The following is a 21,724-nucleotide window of genomic DNA, read 5'->3' as shown; positions in this document are numbered from 1 at the left end:
ATTTTTTTTTTTTTTGAAACACTATCTAGTATGAATTTTAATGTAATTTTCCACATCATATTTTTTTCAATAAAAGAAAATCAACAAGTTAGTTAAGTTATAAAAGGCCATCCCGTACCTAATGTCACTTCGTTTTGCTCCTCCCGACCAAGTTTAATCTTAGGGCAAAGGTTAAATCGCCGAGGAACGTCTCGCCGCCGTGCCGCCTCCTTCTCCACTCCTCTCTCTCTACTTCGCAGACTATTCCGCCAGCTATGTCTCAGGTACAGTTCCCACCCTCTTTTGTTGGTCCCATACTGGGAGATAGATAGTATCGCAGATCTAGCAGCACTGAAATCGAAACTGAGCTGAGCTTCTTGCAGATCAGTCCTAAAGATTACAATTACCATATCGCGAATCGTTCAATTTCAGTTGAGCGATTAGTGAATCAAATCTCTAGAGATCCTTCCTTTGATCGGTGAATTTTGACTTTATTTTTTTCAGGTAGACAGCAGAAACTCTTCAGCAGCCAAGCGTGCTAGAACTGACGGTACGAGTTTGAATATAAACTGTGAACATATGTTTTTGTTTTGTTATTGATTCTTTTGGTGGGTGGGTGGATAGGGGGACGCAGAGAAGATGATTGGACTTGTCCCAGTTGTGGCAATGTCAATTTCTCGTTCCGGACTACCTGCAATATGCGTAATTGCACTCAGTCTCGACCTGCTGATCACAATGGGGTAAAAGTCATTTTTTGAGTTAATGTCTTTCTGCTTTGAAACAGTTTGAGAATTGATTTTGCATAGCAGTTTTTAGTATGGCGCTGAATTAGAGCATTTGTATCATGCTCGTAATCAGACTTGGTAGAAGTCTCTTTGTTACACACATTTATACACAAAACATCCATCAAGTACTTTCAGGTGTTTGTATGTAACAGTAAGAACTGAGGTGAAAGTTCATCCTTAGTCTTCTGTATATATTGCATTTCACTGTGGTCGGTTTGTAGTAGCTCTGTGACATCTGCAGTTCCAGCAGATGTTGCTGGAATTTCTAAGTTGACAAGAGATTTGCAAAATATTAAGGGTTCATGCATTTTCTTGAGTTCTGTTAATTCATGTGAGAGAGAGAGTTTGGAGTTTCTTTACTAATCCACTGGTTCTAGGTTTCGTACTTTGATTTCATTTAAGAAAAGTGTAGCTATATGCAGACTACTAGATTATGCCTGTTATAAGCAGTTTTCAACTTGGTTTTCTCTCATTATTTTACTACCTGATGTATACCTGTCGCAGAAGTCTGCTCCCAGACATATGCAATCTCCACAAAGCTTCTCATCGCCAGGTAGATATATTGGATCTGGGGGGCCCCCTCCAGTATATATGGGCGGGTCACCATACGGATCCTCTCTCTTTAACGGGTCTATGCCTCCTTATGACGTCCCCTTCTCTGGGGGTTCGCCTTATCATTTTAACTACAATAGCCGAATTCCTGCTGGAGCTCATTACAGACCGTTACATATGTCTGGACCACCACCACCATACCATGGTGGATCTATGATGGGAAGTGGTATGTATTTTCTTTATATCAGTGTTTTTTCCTTCTTCTGCGGTTTCCCAATTGGCTCAAAAGTCTTTCAAATAACCATAATTTTAGCTGTGTCTAATTTGGCTGGTGCGTTTGTTGGTGTTTTCATTACAGGAGGCATGTATGGAATGCCTCCACCACCCATGAACAGGTATGGCCTTGGGATGGCCATGGGTCCTGCTGCTGTCGCCGCTATGGTATGTATAACAGTTAGATTCTTGTTTCTTCATGCAAATATCTTATAAGTCGTTGAACTTGTACCGAAAGCTGAAACTTTTAACAATATGTGGGCGCCATTTTGCAGATGCCAAGATCCGGTTACTATCCAGATGAAAAATCACAAAAGCGAGGTATTTGATAGTCTGGTTATACTTTTCACCATTCTAGAACATGTCAGATGTAAAAGTTATATATATATTACTGTGATAGTCAACTTGATATATTCATTTGTGTGTTTCATTTACAGATTCAACTCGTGAGAATGATTGGACATGTCCGAATTGTGGTAATGTAAACTTCTCGTTCAGAATTGTATGTAACATGAGAAAGTGCAACACTCCAAAGCCTGGGCCCCAGGTTCGTGCAGTTTTTTTTTTCTTTTTCAGTTTGACCCTGTTAAAAAAATGAACAGATACATCTATGTGAAATATAAGGATTGACTAGCTAAGTTGGGTATCAACTATCAAACAAACAGCTAGCTTAATCATGTAGAAGGACAATTTTGGGATTTTTGTTGTTGTAATTTCTGACTTTTAAATCTTGTAACTGCAGCAAGGTGGAAGCTCAGATCAAATCTCCAGTAAGTCTCTCATAAATCTAAAATAATGTGGTTTATTTGAGGAACTTTGAGACTTAGATAGTTGCATGTGTTGTTTATCAGAACAAAAGGCACCGGAAGGAAGCTGGAAGTGTGACAACTGTGGAAACATAAACTATCCGTTCAGAAACAAATGCAACAGGCAAAACTGTGGAGCTGATAAACCAGCGGATCAGTCGAACGATTCTCCTTCCTATGCACCTGAAGAGAACGATCAGGTTTGTTATGCAACGTATCTATGTAGTCACATCTGTTTGTTAATTAATTGTTTGCCTCGAAAACTCGCAGATGTAACAGTATGTGTAGATTTTATATCTAGTGATAGTATTGGTTATTTGTTTTTGAAAAAAAAAAAATCAACGCAATCTGTAGAGTCAAAAATCTCTGAACGGTGTGTGTTTTCAAAATGTGTGGTCTGTTCCAGTGAGTCGTAGACATGTTTGGGGGTTGAGAAGGGTGTCTGATCGAGCGGGTGTCGGTAATGTCCAGTCAAATATTGCGTCAGGTCGTCGTCCATGTTGCAGCGGTCGTCAAGTTACTTCTATGCATTTGTGTCTTTAACTCTCTTTGGGTTAGCTGTGTTGTATTAATATGTCTCAATCTACTTTGTGGTCGTTGTGGATCTTTGCTATCGCTACCTCCGTCTCTACCCTGTTTACATCCTGGGATCTTAGTTTGGCACTTTTGTTTATACATTGTTGCAGTCCACCTGGTCGTTTTATTTTTCCCTTATTACCATCTTCATAAAATTAGACATTCTTCTAAGGCTGCAATTTGTTAGTATAGTAGGTTTGTAGGTCGATTATTAAGTAACTAACATAGTATAAAATGCTTGCAAAACAAACATTATGCAGATATACTTGAGTACAATAAGACACGTATCTAGAAATTATTTGTTCAAAGAAAAGAGCATGTTACTTGTTTGTGTGTAATTGATTTAGAAAGTCTTTATAATTAGTATTTGTAAATTTTCTCAAAATAACAAGGCTTTCTCCATGGCTACAGTTACAGATGTTTTTTTTTCCTGTGTTGGTTGAATATAATTTTGAGAAATGAGGTTCAATGTTTCTTCAAAAATTAAAAAAAAAAAACAGGCAAACAGTTATTACCTTTTTTTATATCAAAAACAGTTATTACCTTTACAGGTGGTTTTGGTGTATTGAAGTCAGTTTAACACTTCCTGATCTTCACTAGTCACATTTTTCATGCAATAAATTTAAATAATACAATTGGATTGGACCAAGAAAAAAAAGGGAAAAGAAAATACAAATATAAGCATTTCCAACGCTACGAGATGAGGAATCCAAACCCAATGAGATTCAATAACGACAGAGATGGAGTCAGATCAAGTAAACATATATCAACAAACAAAACAAATGTCAAAATTTGGAAAAAAAAAGAAGCATGGTCATTAAAAGCAGTACGTCAAATGTACGAGTAGGGAGCTAAACTGAGTGGATGATACATATGACCATCGGGAAGCAAACTGAGGACATCCATGACTCTTTAGCCATTCCATTTCCATCCAAACATAGCGTAGCAGCAAACATCATTCTCAAAGACATTTGCGAATGATGATTTTGTTAAATCATTTTTATTTTAATGGGGTTGCTTTAAAACTCGAAAGGCAATAAAAATATGCGGTTAGAGGCCCATTAATAGGCCCAACAAGGAAAATCCCGCGCTTTTCTCGACCTCTTTTTTTTTCTCTCTTTCTTTGGGTTCGTCAGACGACAGTGTGTGCTTTGAAGTGCGGCCGAGAGTAACTAAGAAGTTAGAAATGGAGGTGATACGATCTCAGAAGAAGAGGACAGGCTCCAACGACGTGGTTTCAAACCCCAAGATCCCTCGTTATCTTACAGCTCCTCAGATGGAAGTCCGATTAGAAGAGTTCGTGCTCTTCGCCATAGATCGCCTACGAGGTTTTCCCATCAAAATTAGGTTTCTTACTAATCGAACAAGAGGAGAATCTTTGATCAATTTTGATATTGCAGTGCTGAAAGGGGTGTCAGATGGATTAGCACGTGGGAGAAACCATAAGGAGATGTATGAAGTGGTAGATAGACGCGCTGTGGAAAGAACATATGAGACATTATTCTGAAATGCTCAACAACAAGGATATCATCTCTCATTTCGTTCTTCGTCTCGTTTACTGCAGATCGTAAGCTCTCTCTCTCTCTCTCTCTCTTTTGTGTATTATGTTCCCCACTGACTGTGTGTGGTGTATTATGTTCTTTCCTCTTGGTACTTGTTCAAAAATCCAGTTAATTGATCTTTGACCATTTTCAGAGTTTGAAAGGACGGTTGGGGCAAGTCGTACGTTCACCGGGTCCAATTTCACATTCTGCTAAGTAATGATCTCATTAAATCGCACAACCCTTCTCTGTCTCTTAACTGCATCTAGTGATGTTGTCCTTTAGTATTAGCATAGCCTAGTAGCGGCATAATTGGTTGTTTATCTTCTTTTCTGGAGAGTCAGTCAATAAACTAGTTGTAAATGGCATTTCGGTATGATTTTTTACCTTCAACTCTAAGCTATTTAGCAGCAAGACTTGTACCTTCTCTAATGGAAAGTTTATTTTCTTTCTTTCCCTTTGCAGTTGAAGCGGTATACTACAAGGTAAAGGCTGTCTCTTTTTTTTTTGTATACGTCATAATATCAAAACCTATGAATTCAATCATCTGATCAAATCATTCGTTTGCGCATGGAAAAGACAGACTAACTCCAGTAAGCACTTTGACTGATATCAACTGCTTTACTCCCTGTCCCTTGTTTCCTTAACTATTGACATCATTCAGATAGTGGAAGCGTTATCTACAACCTACGTGGGTCCTGATTATTCTCAGGGGAGGATTTGTCATTTGATAATTTGTTATAATACATTTATAGATTCGGAATCATTTGAAGTTGTTGATATGCTTCCACAGTCAAGTGAGTACGCTGACATATCACTCAAGGACATTGATCAAGTTGCCAAGAGTTCCTTTCCACTTTGTATGAGGCATCTATTTGAAAAAGTAAGTTGCTTTCAGGGCTTTCAAATCTTATGTTCTTCATTATTTACAAATCTTGGTTCCAAGCAACTGTAACATGTGAACATTTACCCACACAGCTTCGAGAAGACCACCATCTAAAACATGGAGGAAGAATGCAACTGGATCTGTTTTTGAAGGTTTCTCTTTAATCCCTCACCCCCCTTGTCAAATTTATTCCCATATGATTGTGACATTATGCAGCTTAGATCCACTTCTATTTGTACCTCTCTGAAGCTGTCTATTGACACATGCAGGGTGTGCGTCTGAAGCTGGATGACGCCCTAGCATTTTGGAGAGCAGAGTTCTCAAAAAAAGTAACTTGATTCACAAATGTTTTATCTGTTTAGAGGTTAATGTGTATTATTTAGAGTTTAGACCAACTCTCTCAAAATAATAATCTAGTTTTCCATGGTCCTCACCCTCTTGTCATGGTTATTCTGTGTGCAAGCAAGTGAGAATAAGGAGAAGTGATCAATAGACTTTTGTGTGCAGTAAGCTAAAAGCAATATGGAGCTACTAGATATGCTTATTTATCTTTTCCTTCTTACTCTTAGGTTGGCTCTGAGAGATTTGATAAATAGTATGCGTATGGCATTCGCCATAACTACGGGAAGGAAGGCAAGAGAACAGTAAGATGCTTACAGTTTCATATACTTTCTTTAATGTCAACGAAAGCTGCAATGATCAGTTTTCATCATGTAAGCTTCTGATACCAAAAATTACACTGCTATTTCAGGATTATACCCCTTATGCTTGTCAGAAGATCATTTCATCTGCTCCTGGTGCTGGGGATCATCATGGCTGTCCTTATCGACATTTCAGGTCAGTTTACTTAGGAAGAGTCTGTTCTCTTTCTGTAATAGAAACAGGAAAGCATTTCATTTTTTCATGTAGGATATCGTCTATCCACCAACCCCGCATATCTCATGCGTTCTACTTGATTACTGACAGTGAGGATACCTGAGGGCAGCACTTGGTAGAATGGGATTGAGTTCCCGTGGAATGGAAGATGTAATGGATAAAGTGCGGAACAAACATTATCAGGTGATTAGTCTATTAAGTAATTATCTCACTGAACCATGAATCCTTTTCTTCAGACTTTTCAGCAAAACTAACGTGGTCTTCTTATTATGTGCATGTGGGACTTGCAATATAAAAGCTTGCATGCACATTGACCTTTGAAGCTGTTTATGGTACATCATGTGATACTGGTATCAACCATCCAAACCAATACTTCGAGGAGAGTCGGAAGATTTTGAAATCCAAGACGCCAGCTGCTCCGGTTTAATCCTTCTCGCTTGTATGGTTTAATGCCGTAGTATATGAATCCAAGATTTTTTTTTTTTTTTTTTGCTAAATCATATGAATCCAAGTTTTAAACTAAAGTTGATGTTTTTGATTATATATTTATCGTTTTATAAGAAAAACACACGAGCCTATTTACTTACTGTAGGAAAGTTGGATGGTTGTGTATGGTCATTCTGCTGGACACAAGATTTCATTTTGTGATTTAAAATGGTTCGTACTTCATCTATGTAAAAATTAAAGATGGTCACCCCATTTATGCGCATATGCAAATGTCATTCATGAAATCTGCAAGGACATAATCATACTAAATGGACGGGTATATTAACTTTGATTCGATTTGTTATTTGTTTTGATTTGATCCAAAAAATTTAGATATCCATAAATCTTTGAAACAAAGTAAATAATATTAAAAATCAATATCCGTTAAAAACGAATCAAATCGTAAATCTTAAAAATTATAGATTTAGATATCCGCTCTGATATTTACACGAATATATATCTATCTACAATTAAATATTGAATTTTAAATATATAATTTTATATAACTATTATTGTAAGATATAATTTTATTAGTTTTAACTATAAATTACTTGTAAAAGTATTAGATTAAGAAAGGAATATAAAATAAAATTACAATTTTCTAGAAAATGTTTTATAGAAAAAATTAAATAATTTTTAAAATTTATGAGACATAAAAGTTTCACTAATATTTATTTTTTATATATTATGTAAAATATTTTTCTTTAAAAAATTTCATATAGATTTTTTCTATATTTTTCTTGTTTTAAATAAAGTGAATGAAATATTCGTATATATCTGTAAATATTCGTTAATATCTGTAATTTTTTAGATATTAAAAATAGATATCCGCATTTTTTTTAGCAAATCAAAAATTAAATATCCATTAAATATAAAATATATTATAAATACTGAAAATTATGATATTATTTGATCCGTGTCCATCCTGATTTGAGTGATGTATGAAAAGTCAAGATAATAGCCAAGAGAAGATGGAAAAAGGAATAAAACATGGTGGGTTATCACACTGAATAGAAAAAGGTTAATATGATAAGTGGCAGTGATTGAATAGAACAGACATTTAGCAGTGTACTATTTCAGTTCAAATCAATTATCGAAGACACGGCACGTGAGATGAGGTAATTAAATATCACATTGGATCCTAGATTTCTAAACTTCTCTATATACAACCGGAGGAAGAAAACCGATAAAAAACATGGAAATCCAATATTCGATACTGCATTGACTAATCAAACTCATTGATAATCTTTCTTTAAATGAAATTTATATAACATCGACCAAAAACTGGAATAAAGATTACCGACTCAACAAAATTTTCTAATTCAAACTACTTCGAAAGAAATTCTATGTTCCCTGACGTGTTCCGTTAGCTCAAATTATATTAAATCCATTTTGGACAATGCCAATTAGATTGTCTGCGGGCCCATTTAAAAATTATTCTTAAGTTTAAAATTCACATCTATCATAATTTCATATGTTTTGAAAAATCTTAAACGTGTGTTAAACTTTATATATTAAACATGTGATTTTGCGGTTTGATGGGAAAACATAATTTTGTAAATTAACGGAAAATCTGATTTTTTGTAGTTTTTTTTTGGTAAAATGATTTTGTTGTTGACAGGAAAAATGTGATTTTGTGGTGGAAAACATGATATTCTAATCCACCAATCCTGCATATCTTGTTATTGCTGGATAACAGCAGTTGCCGGCTGCAAACCATCCAAACCAAAACTTCGAGGAGAATCAGAAGATTTTGAAATCCAAGACGCCAGCTGATTCGGTTAATCCTTCTCCTTGTATGGTTTAATGTAGTAGATTATGAATCCATATTCCTACGACGGTGGAAAGTTGAAAACTGAAGTTGATGCAAAAGCTGTTTGATTATCCACTGTCCACAACTCGGGGTTGTTGTGTATATTTTGTCTGGACATAGAGTTAAAATTTTGTGAATATTTTAAAATGGTTCGTGCTTCACATAAAATTAAAGTCGGTCATGCTCACATGCAACGATGTTATGCATGAAAGTTGAAATCTGCAAGGACAAAACTTTACGGAACTGCTGGGTATGTGTGATTTTTTCCTCTGTCGGCCATAAACCTTAATTTCTGAGGCCTAGTAAATGAATCAAAGCTTTAGGTTCCTTACTATTTGTTCTTTTTTTTTGTTTCCTTCCTTGTATCGTGTAAGTAACTAATTAATGTCTCAATGATGTATCAAAATTCCAAATAATGCCAAAGAAGATGTAAAAAAGAATAAAACATTTATGGTGGGTCATCACGTTGAATTGGAAAAGGTTAATAATAAATTAATAATAATTAGCAGTAATTGAGTTACAATGTTATAGTAGTTACAATGTTATAGTACATGTTAGCGATGTATTTCAGTTCATTGTCGAAGACAAAGCACGTGAAATGTTAAATAATGTCTGAAAATGTTGGAGAGAGACGCTTTTTGATGTCCTCTCTCTGAATCCGTTGGAGGATTTGACGATTTGTGTTAAGTTAGAATCTGATTTTTTATTTCTCAAATTTAGTAAAAACGGAGAGATTTCAACAATTAAAAACATGAAACGGATAAACATTTTGTCTTTTACACTAATCACCAGAATCAGCTGACAAAACTCACATCATACTATTTGACGGTCGTGACTATATTGCAGCATATAAAACATATATTAACTCATAAGCTTGGATTACTTCATATAGACATTAATTAAATTCATCCCAAAAGATACATAAAAACATGTATATAATTATATTTCTGTAAGCTAATAAGCTATATATGTAAACTATGTATCACACTGGATCTTTGATTATGTAAGTTTAAATTTCCAAAAAAAAGTTTTAATTCCAATATTTCCAACAAACGCCAGGTGGTACGCGAGTTCGGATAGTTGCTAAGTATAATGGTTCCGAAACTGAGACATACCCACATAAAGAGTCAGCTGAGTAGAATCATGATAAATATTTGTTTTGTATGTACAATAGTATAAGACTCAGTAGTTTAAATGGCTGCTGTGTAAGACTCAATAGTTCGAGACCACAATTTCGATACCTTCCTATGGATCTGTTGGTACATTTGGAAGGCGAAAAACGACAAACTCTTCAATGAGAAAATCGTCTCCCTGATGAATACTCTACAACATGCCTCCCTTGAAGCAGAATGCTAGAGGAAAGCAAATGAAAAGGAACAAACAGATGAGGATCAGGATGACCCTCCTATCACAGCGATAGAAACGCCTCTCGAGATATCCCGAATCCCTACATGCCAAATTGATGCATCATGGATCAATAATGGTAATGTTAGTGGGCTAGGGTGGAGTCTTAAGGATCATATCGGAAATGAGATGTCTGGATTACGGGCTTGTACTAGAAGCCTCTCAGCGCTCCATGCTGAGATGGACGGTCTACTCTGGGCGATCTCATGTATGAGAGAGAGAAGGTTCACATCGATACGGTTTGAAACAGACTGTTCGGACCTAGTGGACATGACCACAAACCCGGAAGAATGGCTAACCTTTGCAACGGAGATCGACATATTCCACCGACTATAGGATAACTTTGAGGATGTGACCCTTAGTCATATTCCTCGAAGTAGGAATGGTCGTGCGGATGCTTTGGCAAAGGAAGTTAGGATGAAAGGATACATATTTTTCTATATAGATCAGATTCGGGCAGACGAAAATGTTCCCTGGAAAATCAATTCGTCTAGATCCCACTTGATTTAGTACATTGAGCAGCCGACAAAAAAAAAAGGCTGTTGTGTAGGTTTGACATCCCTAAACCTCGATTCAATTTCCCATTTGACACGTTTGACGTAATTTTTAAGAATTATATTATGACATAGGTAAACATAATTGATGAGTCCACCACTGGTTCACAATTTAGCATTTAAATTTGTTTATTTATGTAACCATGTGACGTTAATATGTAACTCCTAAATCAAACAACCAGACTTGCATGTTGTCGATGGGCCAGGTTTTAGGAAATTAGTCGAGTTTTAGAAGTTCAAATACTTTAAATTATTTAAAAAATAATTCCAAACATCTCTATACCACAACTGGAGGGAGAAAAACGATAAGAAAAACAAGGGAAGCTATGTAAAATACCGCATTGACTAGTAAAGGTCTCTGTGTTTTCCACGGATGTGTCGGTAGTAAGAAAAAGCTCTCCTGCCTTTTTGTTTCTTTTATAGCAAGTTCCTAAATGGAAAAAATGGTTTAATTGTTAAGGATCTAGCAGACAAGTAAGTGTAAATCAAGCGGATCTAACAATCTTATAAATATGTTTGAGTTATGAAATTAGATAAAAACGATTTAAAATATTGTACAAATTTAAAATAATATATAAATTTTATTAATATTACCTACTTTAATAAATAAAAAATTGTAGAAAATAATTTATAAATACAATCAATATAATTTTTTAGTTAAAATATAAAAAGAAAATCACTTTCTTATATACAACTTTTATTTGGGGTATAAAGTTAAATAGATCTATTTTGGATGCTTTTAAAATAATTATAATTTGATGAACCAAACTAATAATTGATTTCAAATCCGTCAAACTGAAATAAAAATAATTAAAGGTTTATTAGGTTAAGTTTTAAAACTTGATTAAAAATTTATATAATTGTTTATCAAGTAGAATAAAAGTTAGACTGAACCGAAAAATAAAAATTAATAAATTAAATTTTATGTATTAATTATAGTTACACTGGAAAATAAGCATATTTTGCTACACCAGGCAGTTCTTCATTTCTCTTTATAAAATAAACCACAAGCAGTTCAACATATTTTTATTAATATAATATTTTGGACTGCTTATAGTTAATAATTATGCTGAATGGAGAATTACACTGGTGGAGGGGATATATACCACTTAAAAACTGCTTCCCGATATCAGCCTGTAAAGCTTACAGACAAAAAATGATACATTTAATACTAAAATTTAATGTATTTTATTAATAACGTCAAATACTCAAAACATATACTCTATGTATCATTTTAAATGATTTAAGGTTTTTATTATACATAGATTAAGAAAATACAAACTTCTATACAATTTATTTTGGTCATATAAAAACTCAATAAATGAAATTACTTTGACCAATAAAAAATCAGTATTTTATAATTGGTCAAAAAATTCAAATGATATTAAACTCTATCTAGAATAGTGAAAACGTCAACTATTTTGAAACAACAAATTTTCCTCTAAGCATTTCTTAAAGTGATACAGAGAAAGTATTAATTTAAAACGAAGAAAGTATTTAATAAGACTATTAAATTTTAGTTAGATAGTTATGTTTTAATAAAAGGTAAAATTTTAATTTAAAAGAAAGGTAAAATTTTATTATTTTAGATACTCATTTTTAGTTTATCCTCGATGGGGGTGCTCTACGAAACTAATAAAGATGCATGATATTAGAGACTGGAGTCGGGCGACATTGGAAAAGTTGACTTTATGTATTTTGATAAAGCCTACATAACGACATGCTATGGAGTTTTATTGAAGTCAAGTCTCCACCTTCAAAAATTATAATGGATTAGCCGAACCACCGTGTTGGATAACAAGAAAAGCCGCGTAAAGAACAAAGAAGAATTTTAGCAAAAAAAAAAGAACAAAGAAGAAGATGACACTTCTGTATCTATCAAAGAAATCATAATGGATTAATTATTTTCATAAAAGAAGTCATGGAAATGTATTTTAATTAGGACATTCTTGTTTGTTTTCTCTTTTCTCTTTTCTCTCTACTGGACAGAATTTGTTTTCTTCAGAATCTATATTCAAAAAATAAATTTGAAAACTAAATATATTGAAACATCCAAATATCATCCTTATTTTCTCAATGAGACGTCGGCAAAAAGTTATTGATCACAAAAGAATATTAAATATAAATATTTACCATAATAGATGAATTTTGCACCTATATAAATATTCATAAAATTTGAATCCAGTTTCATATTTGTTCATTCACTTTCAAATCAGCTCGTTTCTAAATAGTTGATATTTATGAACATCAGAAAAAATTATCATTTTGGTCAATTCTTATTAAAAATTCTTAAATATTACAATAATACCAAAATAATTGATGTTATATATTTTCATTATAATTTTAATATTTAAAGTTTTATAGTACTTGAAAAAAAAAGGAAGAAACTTATAAACCAGAAATTATTAACTTAGCTGAACGGTTCCCAGTTCAAGGATGAATTCTCAAGTTCAAGAAACCATTAGGACGAAAATAATATTATATGTTTTGATTTAGAATTTGAGAGGATTATGAAATTTGGCCCATAATCATCTGATACTAAAAAAGAAGCTTAGAAATAAAAAAATACGATGACTAGATCATAAATAAAAATAGAGAAAATATGAATGAAATAATAATTATGAGAATTTAAGGCTTTGAGCTGGATTATAATTGATTCTTACCAGATTTTGATCTAATCAGATCAGTTTTTATCGAATCTAGATCTTTCAAATGCGGTTAACTATTTCTGTAAGATAAGTTTCAATTCAGATTTTCGGTCCGAATAATGTAATGTCCAAAACCTGAAACTGTCGAACTTTATAAATTGCCGGACTTATTAAGTCCAAAAATAAATTTTCAGACTAAATCTACTTGAGGTTTAAATATTTTGGTTTGGATTTAAATTTGTTTGGAGATAGAGCCAGCTCATAGAATTTGGAAACTTTATTTGTTAGTTTAAAATGTATCATGTAGTATGAGTCATTTGCGATTTTGAGATATTTTAATATTTCTGATCTAAACTATAGCAAATCAAATATGAAAGATGTGAATGTATTCTACTATTTGATTATTACAAGAGCTACAGTATAAATTGATAAATGTGTATTTTCTACGTTTGACTGCATTTAAGACAAAAATTGCTTTCTTAGTATGTTATTTTTAATTTATATTTGATTATTTAAATATTATTAGATTTGATTCTTCATAATATAATTTTAGAATATATGAAAAATACTTTTCTGGAAAAAGTAAACTAATTTTATATGGAAAGATAAAAAGTTAAAGCTGATTTTCCATGAAAAATTAAATGTTTTAAAATCATAAAAATGATAAAATATAATATTATAACTACTGCACTGTAGTGCACTCTAATTCCGTACCGTTTATATTATTAGAATCGCAGTTAACTTATAATTTCAGTTTTTGCTAACAAATCAGCCATGACTTAAATATTAATGGATATCGCGGGTTTTGGATCGGGTAGCCCGATTGATACCTCTACAATCTACATTATCAAAGTGTGAAACGAGACCCGGGCCGATTCCGTAATTTCTCTATAACTCCTTGCAGCTGCGACTGCGAGTGTCCGAGTGAGACAACGACATGTAACAGGATTAATTAATTTCAAAGTATTCACACGTGGTTATTCATGGACCAATAATATCGCCTTAATAATATGGGTATCGTCACACATGATCATAATTACCTGGCATAGCATCCATCTTCGTGCCGTGGCTGTTGTCGGAAACCTCCTCTTGCTGTTTCAAAACAATCATGGTCGTCAGTCCATAGTCAAACTTTTACACCACCTTTGTTCTTTTTTTTTCTTTTTGTTATAAAAAGATCTTTTATCTCGCTCATACTCTCTCTACCGAGACTCCTCTCTGTCTCTTATTTGCGATCTTTTTATCTCTACCAATAATAGAGAACAGCCTAAGAACAGAGACCAAGTTGGATTGATCAACAATCCTCTCAACTCGCTATGCAATCCGGTGAGTTTTCTGAACCCAAAAAAAAAGAAAAGTGTACTTGGATGACTAAAGGCTGACTCTTTTTACCTTTTTGTCGTTTAATTTAGAATACGAGATTAGTACTCTGTCCCAAGAAGCTAAGACCCGTTGGTTGAAACCTCCTGAGGTGTACTTCATTCTGAAGAATCATGAGAGATATGAGTTGACTCACAAGGCTCCTCACAAGCCTACTAGTAAGTTTGACTTTTGGTTCTCAACTGGTTTTTTTTTTTTTTTTTTTGAGATGCTGAGGTCTGGCTGCTTTTTTTCCTGTCTCATCATCAGGTGGATCTTTGTATCTTTTCAATAAAAGGGTTCTTAAATTCTTCCGTAAAGATGGTCATCAATGGAGGAAAAAGAGGGATGGTAGAGCTATTGCTGAAGCTCATGAACGTCTTAAGGTTTTGTTTGTTTAACCATAATATCAAAGACTAGTTGTGGAATCTTTAAAGGGTTGTTAATGACTCTTTTTTTATGTGAAACAGGTGGGTAATGTGGAGGCTTTGAATTGTTATTATGCACATGGAGAGCATGACCCTTCTTTCCAGAGGCGTATCTTCTGGATGCTTGATCTGTGAGTCATGTATACTCTATGCTTTCTAACTTGTTGTGTATACTTAACAATTAAATGTTATTATCCTTTTTTTTGTATATCAGGGAATACGACCATATTGTCCTTGTTCATTACAGGGATGTGAGTGACGGAAACGAGGTGACTTTCTCCTATAAGCACTGTAATAATTAAATTTGCAGTTTTATTGCATGATGTTATAATTGGCTTTTTAACTTTTCAGGGAAGGCAAAGTAGTGGAACCGTTTTACAGTTTTCACTGAATCCCACCACTCTCTTTTCATCCCCAAGCTACAATCACCACCACCACATTGGTGAATCTTCTACTGACATACAACAGCAGCAGCAGTCATCTACTTCGCTGGGCATTGCAGAGGCTAACTCTGGCGTTGTCTTTAATAGTAGTAACTCTGGAGGTGAGGAGGGGAGTGGGAGTTCTTATGAGATTGAAAACAGGGAGGCTTTTAGGAGGCTTGAGGAACAGCTGAGTCTTGATGATGACATTTTAGTTAATGCTACAGATCCAGTAGAAAGTTTGGATGGTCTCGACCTTCTAGACTTTAGTACGGATACTGATCACCGGGTTCCACCAGCTACTGTACATCAGAGACCAGAGAGTAGCAGCAAACTAAGGAGATGTTGCGCAGGGTATGTTGGACCCCAATATGATAATGTTGTTCCACCACCACCACTGTACAGTCAAAATGAAAGTTTGGATAGTCTCCTGTCTTTAGAGTACGTTAAAGACATGAGTCACCTTGCTCAACCAGCAGCTGGACACCAGAGACCGGAGAGTAACAGACTAGATAGATCTAACGGAGGGTATTTTGGAGTTGAATATCATCATCCCAACAGTCTCATGCTTGTAAATAACGATTCAGGTAGGCCAAAGTTGGTTTTCAATATTTTTCTATTTCCTCTCTCTGTAGCAGACTTTATAGCTTCAGCAAAGCCCCCTTATAGTCTGAAGAAGGTTATTAGGAAGAGTGAAAAACCTTTCTTGTCACACAGGTGGTAGTGGAGGGAGTGGCGATCAAAAGTCTGGATCTTGGAAAGATGTGCTGGAGGCATTTGGGGCTTCTACAGCTCTTAACTCTGAGGTAATTCACTCATATAATTAAATGAAATGTTTAGTTTGCAGAAATAAAAAACACACTAGGAATCTTAATAGTAGCTTTTTCAAACTAAGAAGTAAAAGTTTATTTATGTACTTTTTGTTAAAAGCAGGGAAGCACACTAAGTCCAAGGACAGGTTTGCTACCTGGAGTGCAGGGAGATTCTAACTGGACTTATAGCAACCAAATTGACCAAGGTATGTCATCTGCTTTATACCCTGGTTTGACGTCGGTCAGTGCTGATAGTTGTCTCAAATTTCAGCTACATTGTTGTTGCCTCAAGAACTTGGTTCTTCTTTGCAACTTCCTGCTTGCTATTCTGAGATGGGAGCTCCAGAGAATAACGGTGAATACAGTAGAATGATGAATGAAGAAGGGCAAACCGAGCAAGAAATGAATCACACAGTTGCATATAAGCAAAAGTTTACCATCGAGGACATATCACCAGAGTGGGGCTATGCAACTGAAACTACAAAGGTATACTCTGACACCTATGTGGGAATGTATAAATCTACCTTTTATATGTTATTGGTTAGAAGAAAGAGTTGGTGATTTAATTAGATTTTTCATTTTGGACAATGCAGGTGATAATCATAGGATCATTTCTCTGTGATCCAACAGAATCTACATGGGCTTGCATGTTTGGAAATGATCAAGTTCCTTTTGAGATCATCAAGGAAGGTGTTATTCGGTGCCAAACCCCTCCATGTGGTCCTGGCAAAGTGAATCTATGCATTACTTGTGGAGATGGACTCTCTTGTAGTCAAATAAAGGAATTTGAGTATCGCGATAAGCCTGATGACAAATCTATCCCTAGGAGCAGTCCTGGTGAGCTTTCATTACTTGTAGAGTTTGTGCAGACACTTCTGTCGGATAGAAAAACCAACCTGGAGCCAAGCACTGATGATGAGTGGAGCCGTCTCATTCGAGATGGCACTGCAACGTCATCAGGTACTGTTGTTGACTGGCTTCTACAGGAACTGCTTAAAGACAAGCTGGATTCGTGGCTGTCTTCAAGATCCCAAGATAAAGACCAAGCATCTTGTTGTTCTTTGTCAAAGCAAGAACAAGGCATTATTCATATGGTGGCAGGCCTTGGCTTCGATTGGGCACTCTCTCCAATTCTTGGTCATGGTGTTAATGTTGATTTTCGTGATAGTAAGGGATGGAGTGCTCTTCATTGGGCTGCACAACTTGGAAGGTGAGCCTATAGAGAGCACTAGGCCTGCGGGTTTCGGTAGTTCGGTTTAGTTTGGTTCGACCAAAATATTGCTGAATTGAACCGAAAAAAGTTCGGTTCAGTATTCGGGTGTTTCGGTTTTTTAAGTTTTTACCAAAACTAACCGAAGTTTTGGTTTCGATTATATTTCAGTTAAATATTCTATTAAATTTGGGTAATTTTGGTTTAAAATTTTGGTTAGTTTGGTTGGAATTTGGTTAATACTTTTTAAACCGAACTAACCGATTACTGAATCAAGAAGCTGAAGTTTTTCTATAAACCTGCCGAATGGAATCAAACTAACCGAAATTTCGGTTCGGTTCGGTTAAAAACTGCAGTCCTAGAGAGCACCGTCTAGCTTCAACCGTTTCATTTGTAGACAATAGCTTCAACTGAATGTACTAACCGACAGTGTTGTCTTTTGTTGTGGCAGTGAAAAAATGGTGTCTGCCCTTATAGCTTCAGGGGCATCACCTGGGGCAGTGACTGATCCCAATACGCAAGACCCAATCGGTAAAACTCCAGCTTCGATAGCTGCCTCTAATGGCCACAAGGGCCTTGCAGGTTATCTATCAGAGGTGGCGTTAACAGACCATCTCTCGTCTCTCACACTCGAAGAAACCGAAGATTCTAAAAACACTGCTCAAGCGAAAGCAGAGAAAACAGTGAACTCCATCGCGGGAAGAGGTCATCCCGTTAATAACGATCCACAATCACTGGCTGCGTTGAAAAACGCAGCTCAAGCAGCAGAGAGAATCCAAGCAGCATTTCGTGCACATTCATTCAGAAAGCGACAACAAAGAGAAGCTGCTAGGCATACTTTCTGGAAAGAGTACGGGATCTACGCAGACATGTCGAGCCCAAATGCAAGGAACTACCATTCAGCAGCTTTGTCTATCCAGAAGAAGTACCGTGGCTATAAAGGTCGAAAAGAGTTTCTGACAAAGCGCGAGAAAGCTGTCATAATACAGGTATGTTACTTAACACCTTCACTAAGATCAATATAGTTTTTTTTTGCATTATACAGAGGTATTCTGACTCCACATAAGATGTCCAGACTAGTCACGTGTTGCCACGTGTCGGTCCTCTGTCCCTGGCGATGCCAACTAGGCCCCAGACCACAATATATAATATTAGTTTTGTCACATGTTCGAAGTGGGAAGGTGAATATAGTTGTTTTTCATCACCTTACTATATGTGGCAGGCGCATGTTCGAGGTTACCAAACGAGGAAGCAGTATAAGGTGATTTGCTGGGCGGTAGGAGTTCTAGATAAGGTAATACTGAGGTGGAGAAGGAAAGGTGTTGGACTAAAAGGGTTCAGGCAAGACGTAGAAAGTGGAGGAGAGGAGAGCGAAGATGAGGACATTCTGAGAGTGTTTCGTAAGCAGAAAGTAGATGGTGCAGTGAACGAGGCTTTCTCTCGTGTTTTGTCTATGACTCGTTCTCAAGAGTCTCGCCAGCAATACCACCGTGTGCTCACGGGATACTGTAAAAAAAAGGTAAGAGTAACTTTGCAAGATAGATCAAGTTAGTATATGTTTTTGAGGTGTTTCTTTCTTGAGTGAATCTTTTTTTTTAAAGGCTGAGCTTGGGAAAACAGAGACATTAGGAACAGGTGGAAGTGGTGGTGGTTATGAGGATGATGATGATGATGCGTTATTCGACATAGCTGATATGGAATATGACAATTTGTTTGCACTGCCTTGAGAGGGAAAGCCATGCAAGAACAAGGATAAATGGGGATTTAGATATTTTAATAATTAAGTCTGTAGATTTGTAAAGTTTCAAGAGTGGGAGTAGTTTTATAGAATTGCAATGAGAAAAGGGAAGAAGCTGTTATTAGTAGTGAGCGACTGTAAGTGATCTCTATTGTGGCCAACTTTGATACAAATTTGGAAGCATTGTTTCTTTTTGTACAAGGAAAAAAAAAACGAAGTAAACACAAAAGAAATTTGCTTGTAATACAAGTTCCTGTGACTGATGCAAAAAAAAGTCCATCTTTGCAGAATCTATCATAATCTTTAGTAGAATCAAATCACTGAAAGCATGTTTTACGAAGTTATGGTCATCTATGTCTTTATGTTTACTCAGGTGGCGTCTGTTTCTGGGTGTCAACCATACCTGCTGCAGCACTCGCTCTTCTGTGCGGAGCCTACTCAGTGGCTATTTAAGGTCTGCTTCATAATTCATAATTTTACAATGCATGAGTACCACAGTGACTTTTGAACTCTACATCAATGCTCTTCCTTTTCTTTTGTTTGGCATTGAACTCCATATTTATTAAACTGATCCAAATAGGTTATAGCCCGAGGAGTTAACCATGGAGGGATCGTAGTGTTTACATATAAAAAAATTTAGAAAGGTGTGTGTGGGTTCCTTTTTGTAAATAGATCCGCCCGACTATTGAAAACTCGAAAGATAAAAATAATGAAAAAGAAGGAGCAGAGATGACTGAACTTGTCCCATTCTGAAAAAAACAAGATGACTAAAATATTGTTGAGATTTTTCGAATATTGCAACCAAAAGGTTTAAAAAGCCTTTTAAAAATAAACATTAGTCTTTTTTTTTTTTTTTTGTCGACAAAATAAACATTAGTCATCTTTTGATATAGGCATAATATATACTTGGTTCTTAACTATAATTTATGATTTATGAAAGTACCTAGAAAGGTGAATGCTATTACATCTCAAGTACTGTTCAAAGCTGATTTTGTTAATTTTATTTACTGGATAAAATGAACCGGCTGAATAGTGGTTTATTTAGTATTTAAACCGAATAGGTTGAATTATCAATCTATCATATGTCAGAAATGATGGTCAGAACCAATTTAATTAAATGCTTTCTTTGTTTGTTAAATATATAAAGTGAACCGGTTCAAGAGTGAATATTATTAAAAATAAATTAAGTTTGATATATATATATGTATATATATATATATACATTTATATATTTGAAATAGACATGCAAAGATCGTGTATGTGAGATTCATTAATGATTAGAAATGATATTTGTTAACGGTATAAGTCGTTATAACAGTAAACTAGAAAATATTAATTAGAAATAAGTGAAACATAACTTTTTGGTAAAGATCTATTTTTAAAAAAAAAAATCACACATGAAAAAATTGTTATAACTTCTATTTTAATAAATTAGATTTCTAATCTTAAAACTAAACCTTAAATCTCAAACACTTAAATATCTCGGTTAAAAAAGAAACGGTAATTAACTCATCTCAAACCTAAATTTTTAACATATCTTTTTAAAAAATCATATATAATTCTGTAAATCCTCAAGTATTTAAATATTCAACTTATATTTTTATTTTCATTTTTGAAGAAAATGATCAAATTTATCCCTTTAAAATTGTATTTATGGTAACTTTTAAAACTGATATTTTGCTTAAGCATAATATCTTTTTGCTATTTTGCATTATGTAGTTGTGTTGTGTCCACTTAAAAAAAAAAAAGAACAACCCTTGATTAATGGCTAGAGACGTGAAAATGAACATTTGAAAACGACAAATCCTTTCACACTGTTAATGAAACTGTACGGGGGAACCAACTCAGGTCACATTAATGGTCCTTTTTCTTTTGACAAAACCCTAAAAAGGGGAATATGTTTTTATGTTATATACAGAGTACAATTTCTTCCGGATCATAACGTTCACCCTAAATAAATATCTTCCTTCATAAAATAAAAAAATTTCACCCAAAATAAAAGAGTTGAAAACTTTATTTCATGGCAAGTAGCCAAGTAGGAATAATTAGTAACCATTTACATAAATTAAGTATATCTGGACAAAAGACTAGCAGATTAAAAAGAAAAAAGAAAAAAAAAGATCTTATATGAGACCCGGACAAGAAAACAACTGTACATTCATCTTTGAATCATGACTCTTAAAAGCCTGGTCTTTATCATGGAAATAGAATCTCTTCACAGGTCGTTTTCTGTGGTTATTTCTGGACCATTAGATATTGCTGCCAATACTTCATATGAAGGTACCTATTTGTATATGTATACGTAGTAAAAGTATATTCTAAGATGATACTAAAACTAGTAGAGTTTGAGGTTAATTCCCGATATATATGCTCATTAAACTAGTATAGGATCTGCAACTGGAAACCCTATAAACAATTGTAAACCCTAGCTTAAAAAGTTATACTGTAATTAAGCGAGAGGAAGAAACAATGTTTCTAGATTAGACTTTTTTTTGAACAACATGTTTCTAGATTAGACCCAAAATCAACTTTTGGCTCTTGATCTTTTTGTCTTGGTGTGAGAATTGGACGCTTAT

General features: G+C 34.7%; 2 protein-coding genes, 1 long non-coding RNA gene and 1 pseudogene across 4 annotated transcripts; 3 read left to right on the top strand and 1 right to left on the bottom strand.

Annotated features, from left to right (window-relative positions):
- The first annotated feature begins 106 nt into the window (after positions 1-106).
- LOC108814472 (ranBP2-type zinc finger protein At1g67325) lies at positions 107-3,109 on the top strand. Its single transcript, XM_018587053.2, has 10 exons — positions 107-263; positions 484-529; positions 604-719; positions 1,269-1,542; positions 1,675-1,757; positions 1,865-1,910; positions 2,027-2,136; positions 2,332-2,359; positions 2,441-2,595; positions 2,802-3,109. Exons 1-10 carry the CDS (start codon positions 255-257, stop codon positions 2,802-2,804), a joined length of 870 nt encoding a protein of 289 aa, XP_018442555.2. The 5' UTR covers positions 107-254; the 3' UTR covers positions 2,805-3,109.
- Positions 3,110-4,112: 1,003 nt separating this feature from the next.
- LOC130504318 (probable DNA primase large subunit) lies at positions 4,113-6,758 on the top strand (annotated as a pseudogene).
- A 7,141-nt stretch (positions 6,759-13,899) lies between these two features.
- LOC130504319 (uncharacterized) lies at positions 13,900-14,712 on the bottom strand. Its single transcript, XR_008941228.1, has 3 exons — positions 14,572-14,712; positions 14,220-14,271; positions 13,900-14,089 (listed from the first exon to the last, which is right to left on the bottom strand). It is a non-coding gene; the product is annotated as an uncharacterized LOC130504319 (long non-coding RNA).
- Positions 14,206-19,488, top strand: LOC108818036 (calmodulin-binding transcription activator 4). Of its 2 annotated transcripts, none has more exons than XM_018590884.2 (13): positions 14,206-14,505; positions 14,592-14,717; positions 14,809-14,924; positions 15,009-15,097; positions 15,181-15,235; positions 15,318-15,975; positions 16,106-16,194; positions 16,319-16,406; positions 16,472-16,686; positions 16,794-17,410; positions 17,862-18,399; positions 18,633-18,929; positions 19,012-19,488. In XM_018590884.2, the coding sequence occupies exons 1-13, from the start codon at positions 14,496-14,498 to the stop codon at positions 19,135-19,137; spliced, it is 3,024 nt and encodes a 1,007-aa protein (XP_018446386.2). In that variant the 5' UTR covers positions 14,206-14,495; the 3' UTR covers positions 19,138-19,488. The 2 variants fall into 2 exon arrangements, with proteins under 2 accessions (XP_018446386.2, XP_018446387.2); XM_018590885.2 differs by having other exon boundaries at positions 14,207-14,505; positions 16,322-16,406.
- The last annotated feature ends 2,236 nt before the right edge of the window (positions 19,489-21,724 follow it).

The sequence above is a fragment of the Raphanus sativus genome, unplaced genomic scaffold (assembly GCF_000801105.2).
Source record: "Raphanus sativus cultivar WK10039 unplaced genomic scaffold, ASM80110v3 Scaffold1493, whole genome shotgun sequence".
Classification (NCBI taxonomy): Eukaryota; Viridiplantae; Streptophyta; class Magnoliopsida; order Brassicales; family Brassicaceae; genus Raphanus; species Raphanus sativus.
The sequence above is the reverse complement of the archived record's forward strand: the minus strand, read 5'-3'. Positions and strand labels throughout refer to the sequence as shown.

Excerpts from the sequence above, each read along its gene's own strand:
- LOC108814472 (XM_018587053.2), top strand. Across the intron at positions 1,758-1,864 it reads CTGCTGCTGTCGCCGCTATG|ATGCCAAGATCCGGTTACTA; the intron begins GTATGTATAACA and ends GCCATTTTGCAG. Across the intron at positions 2,137-2,331 it reads CTCCAAAGCCTGGGCCCCAG|CAAGGTGGAAGCTCAGATCA; the intron begins GTTCGTGCAGTT and ends TTGTAACTGCAG.
- LOC108818036 (XM_018590884.2), top strand. Across the intron at positions 15,236-15,317 it reads ATGTGAGTGACGGAAACGAG|GGAAGGCAAAGTAGTGGAAC; the intron begins GTGACTTTCTCC and ends TTAACTTTTCAG. Across the intron at positions 17,411-17,861 it reads TGGGCTGCACAACTTGGAAG|TGAAAAAATGGTGTCTGCCC; the intron begins GTGAGCCTATAG and ends TTGTTGTGGCAG.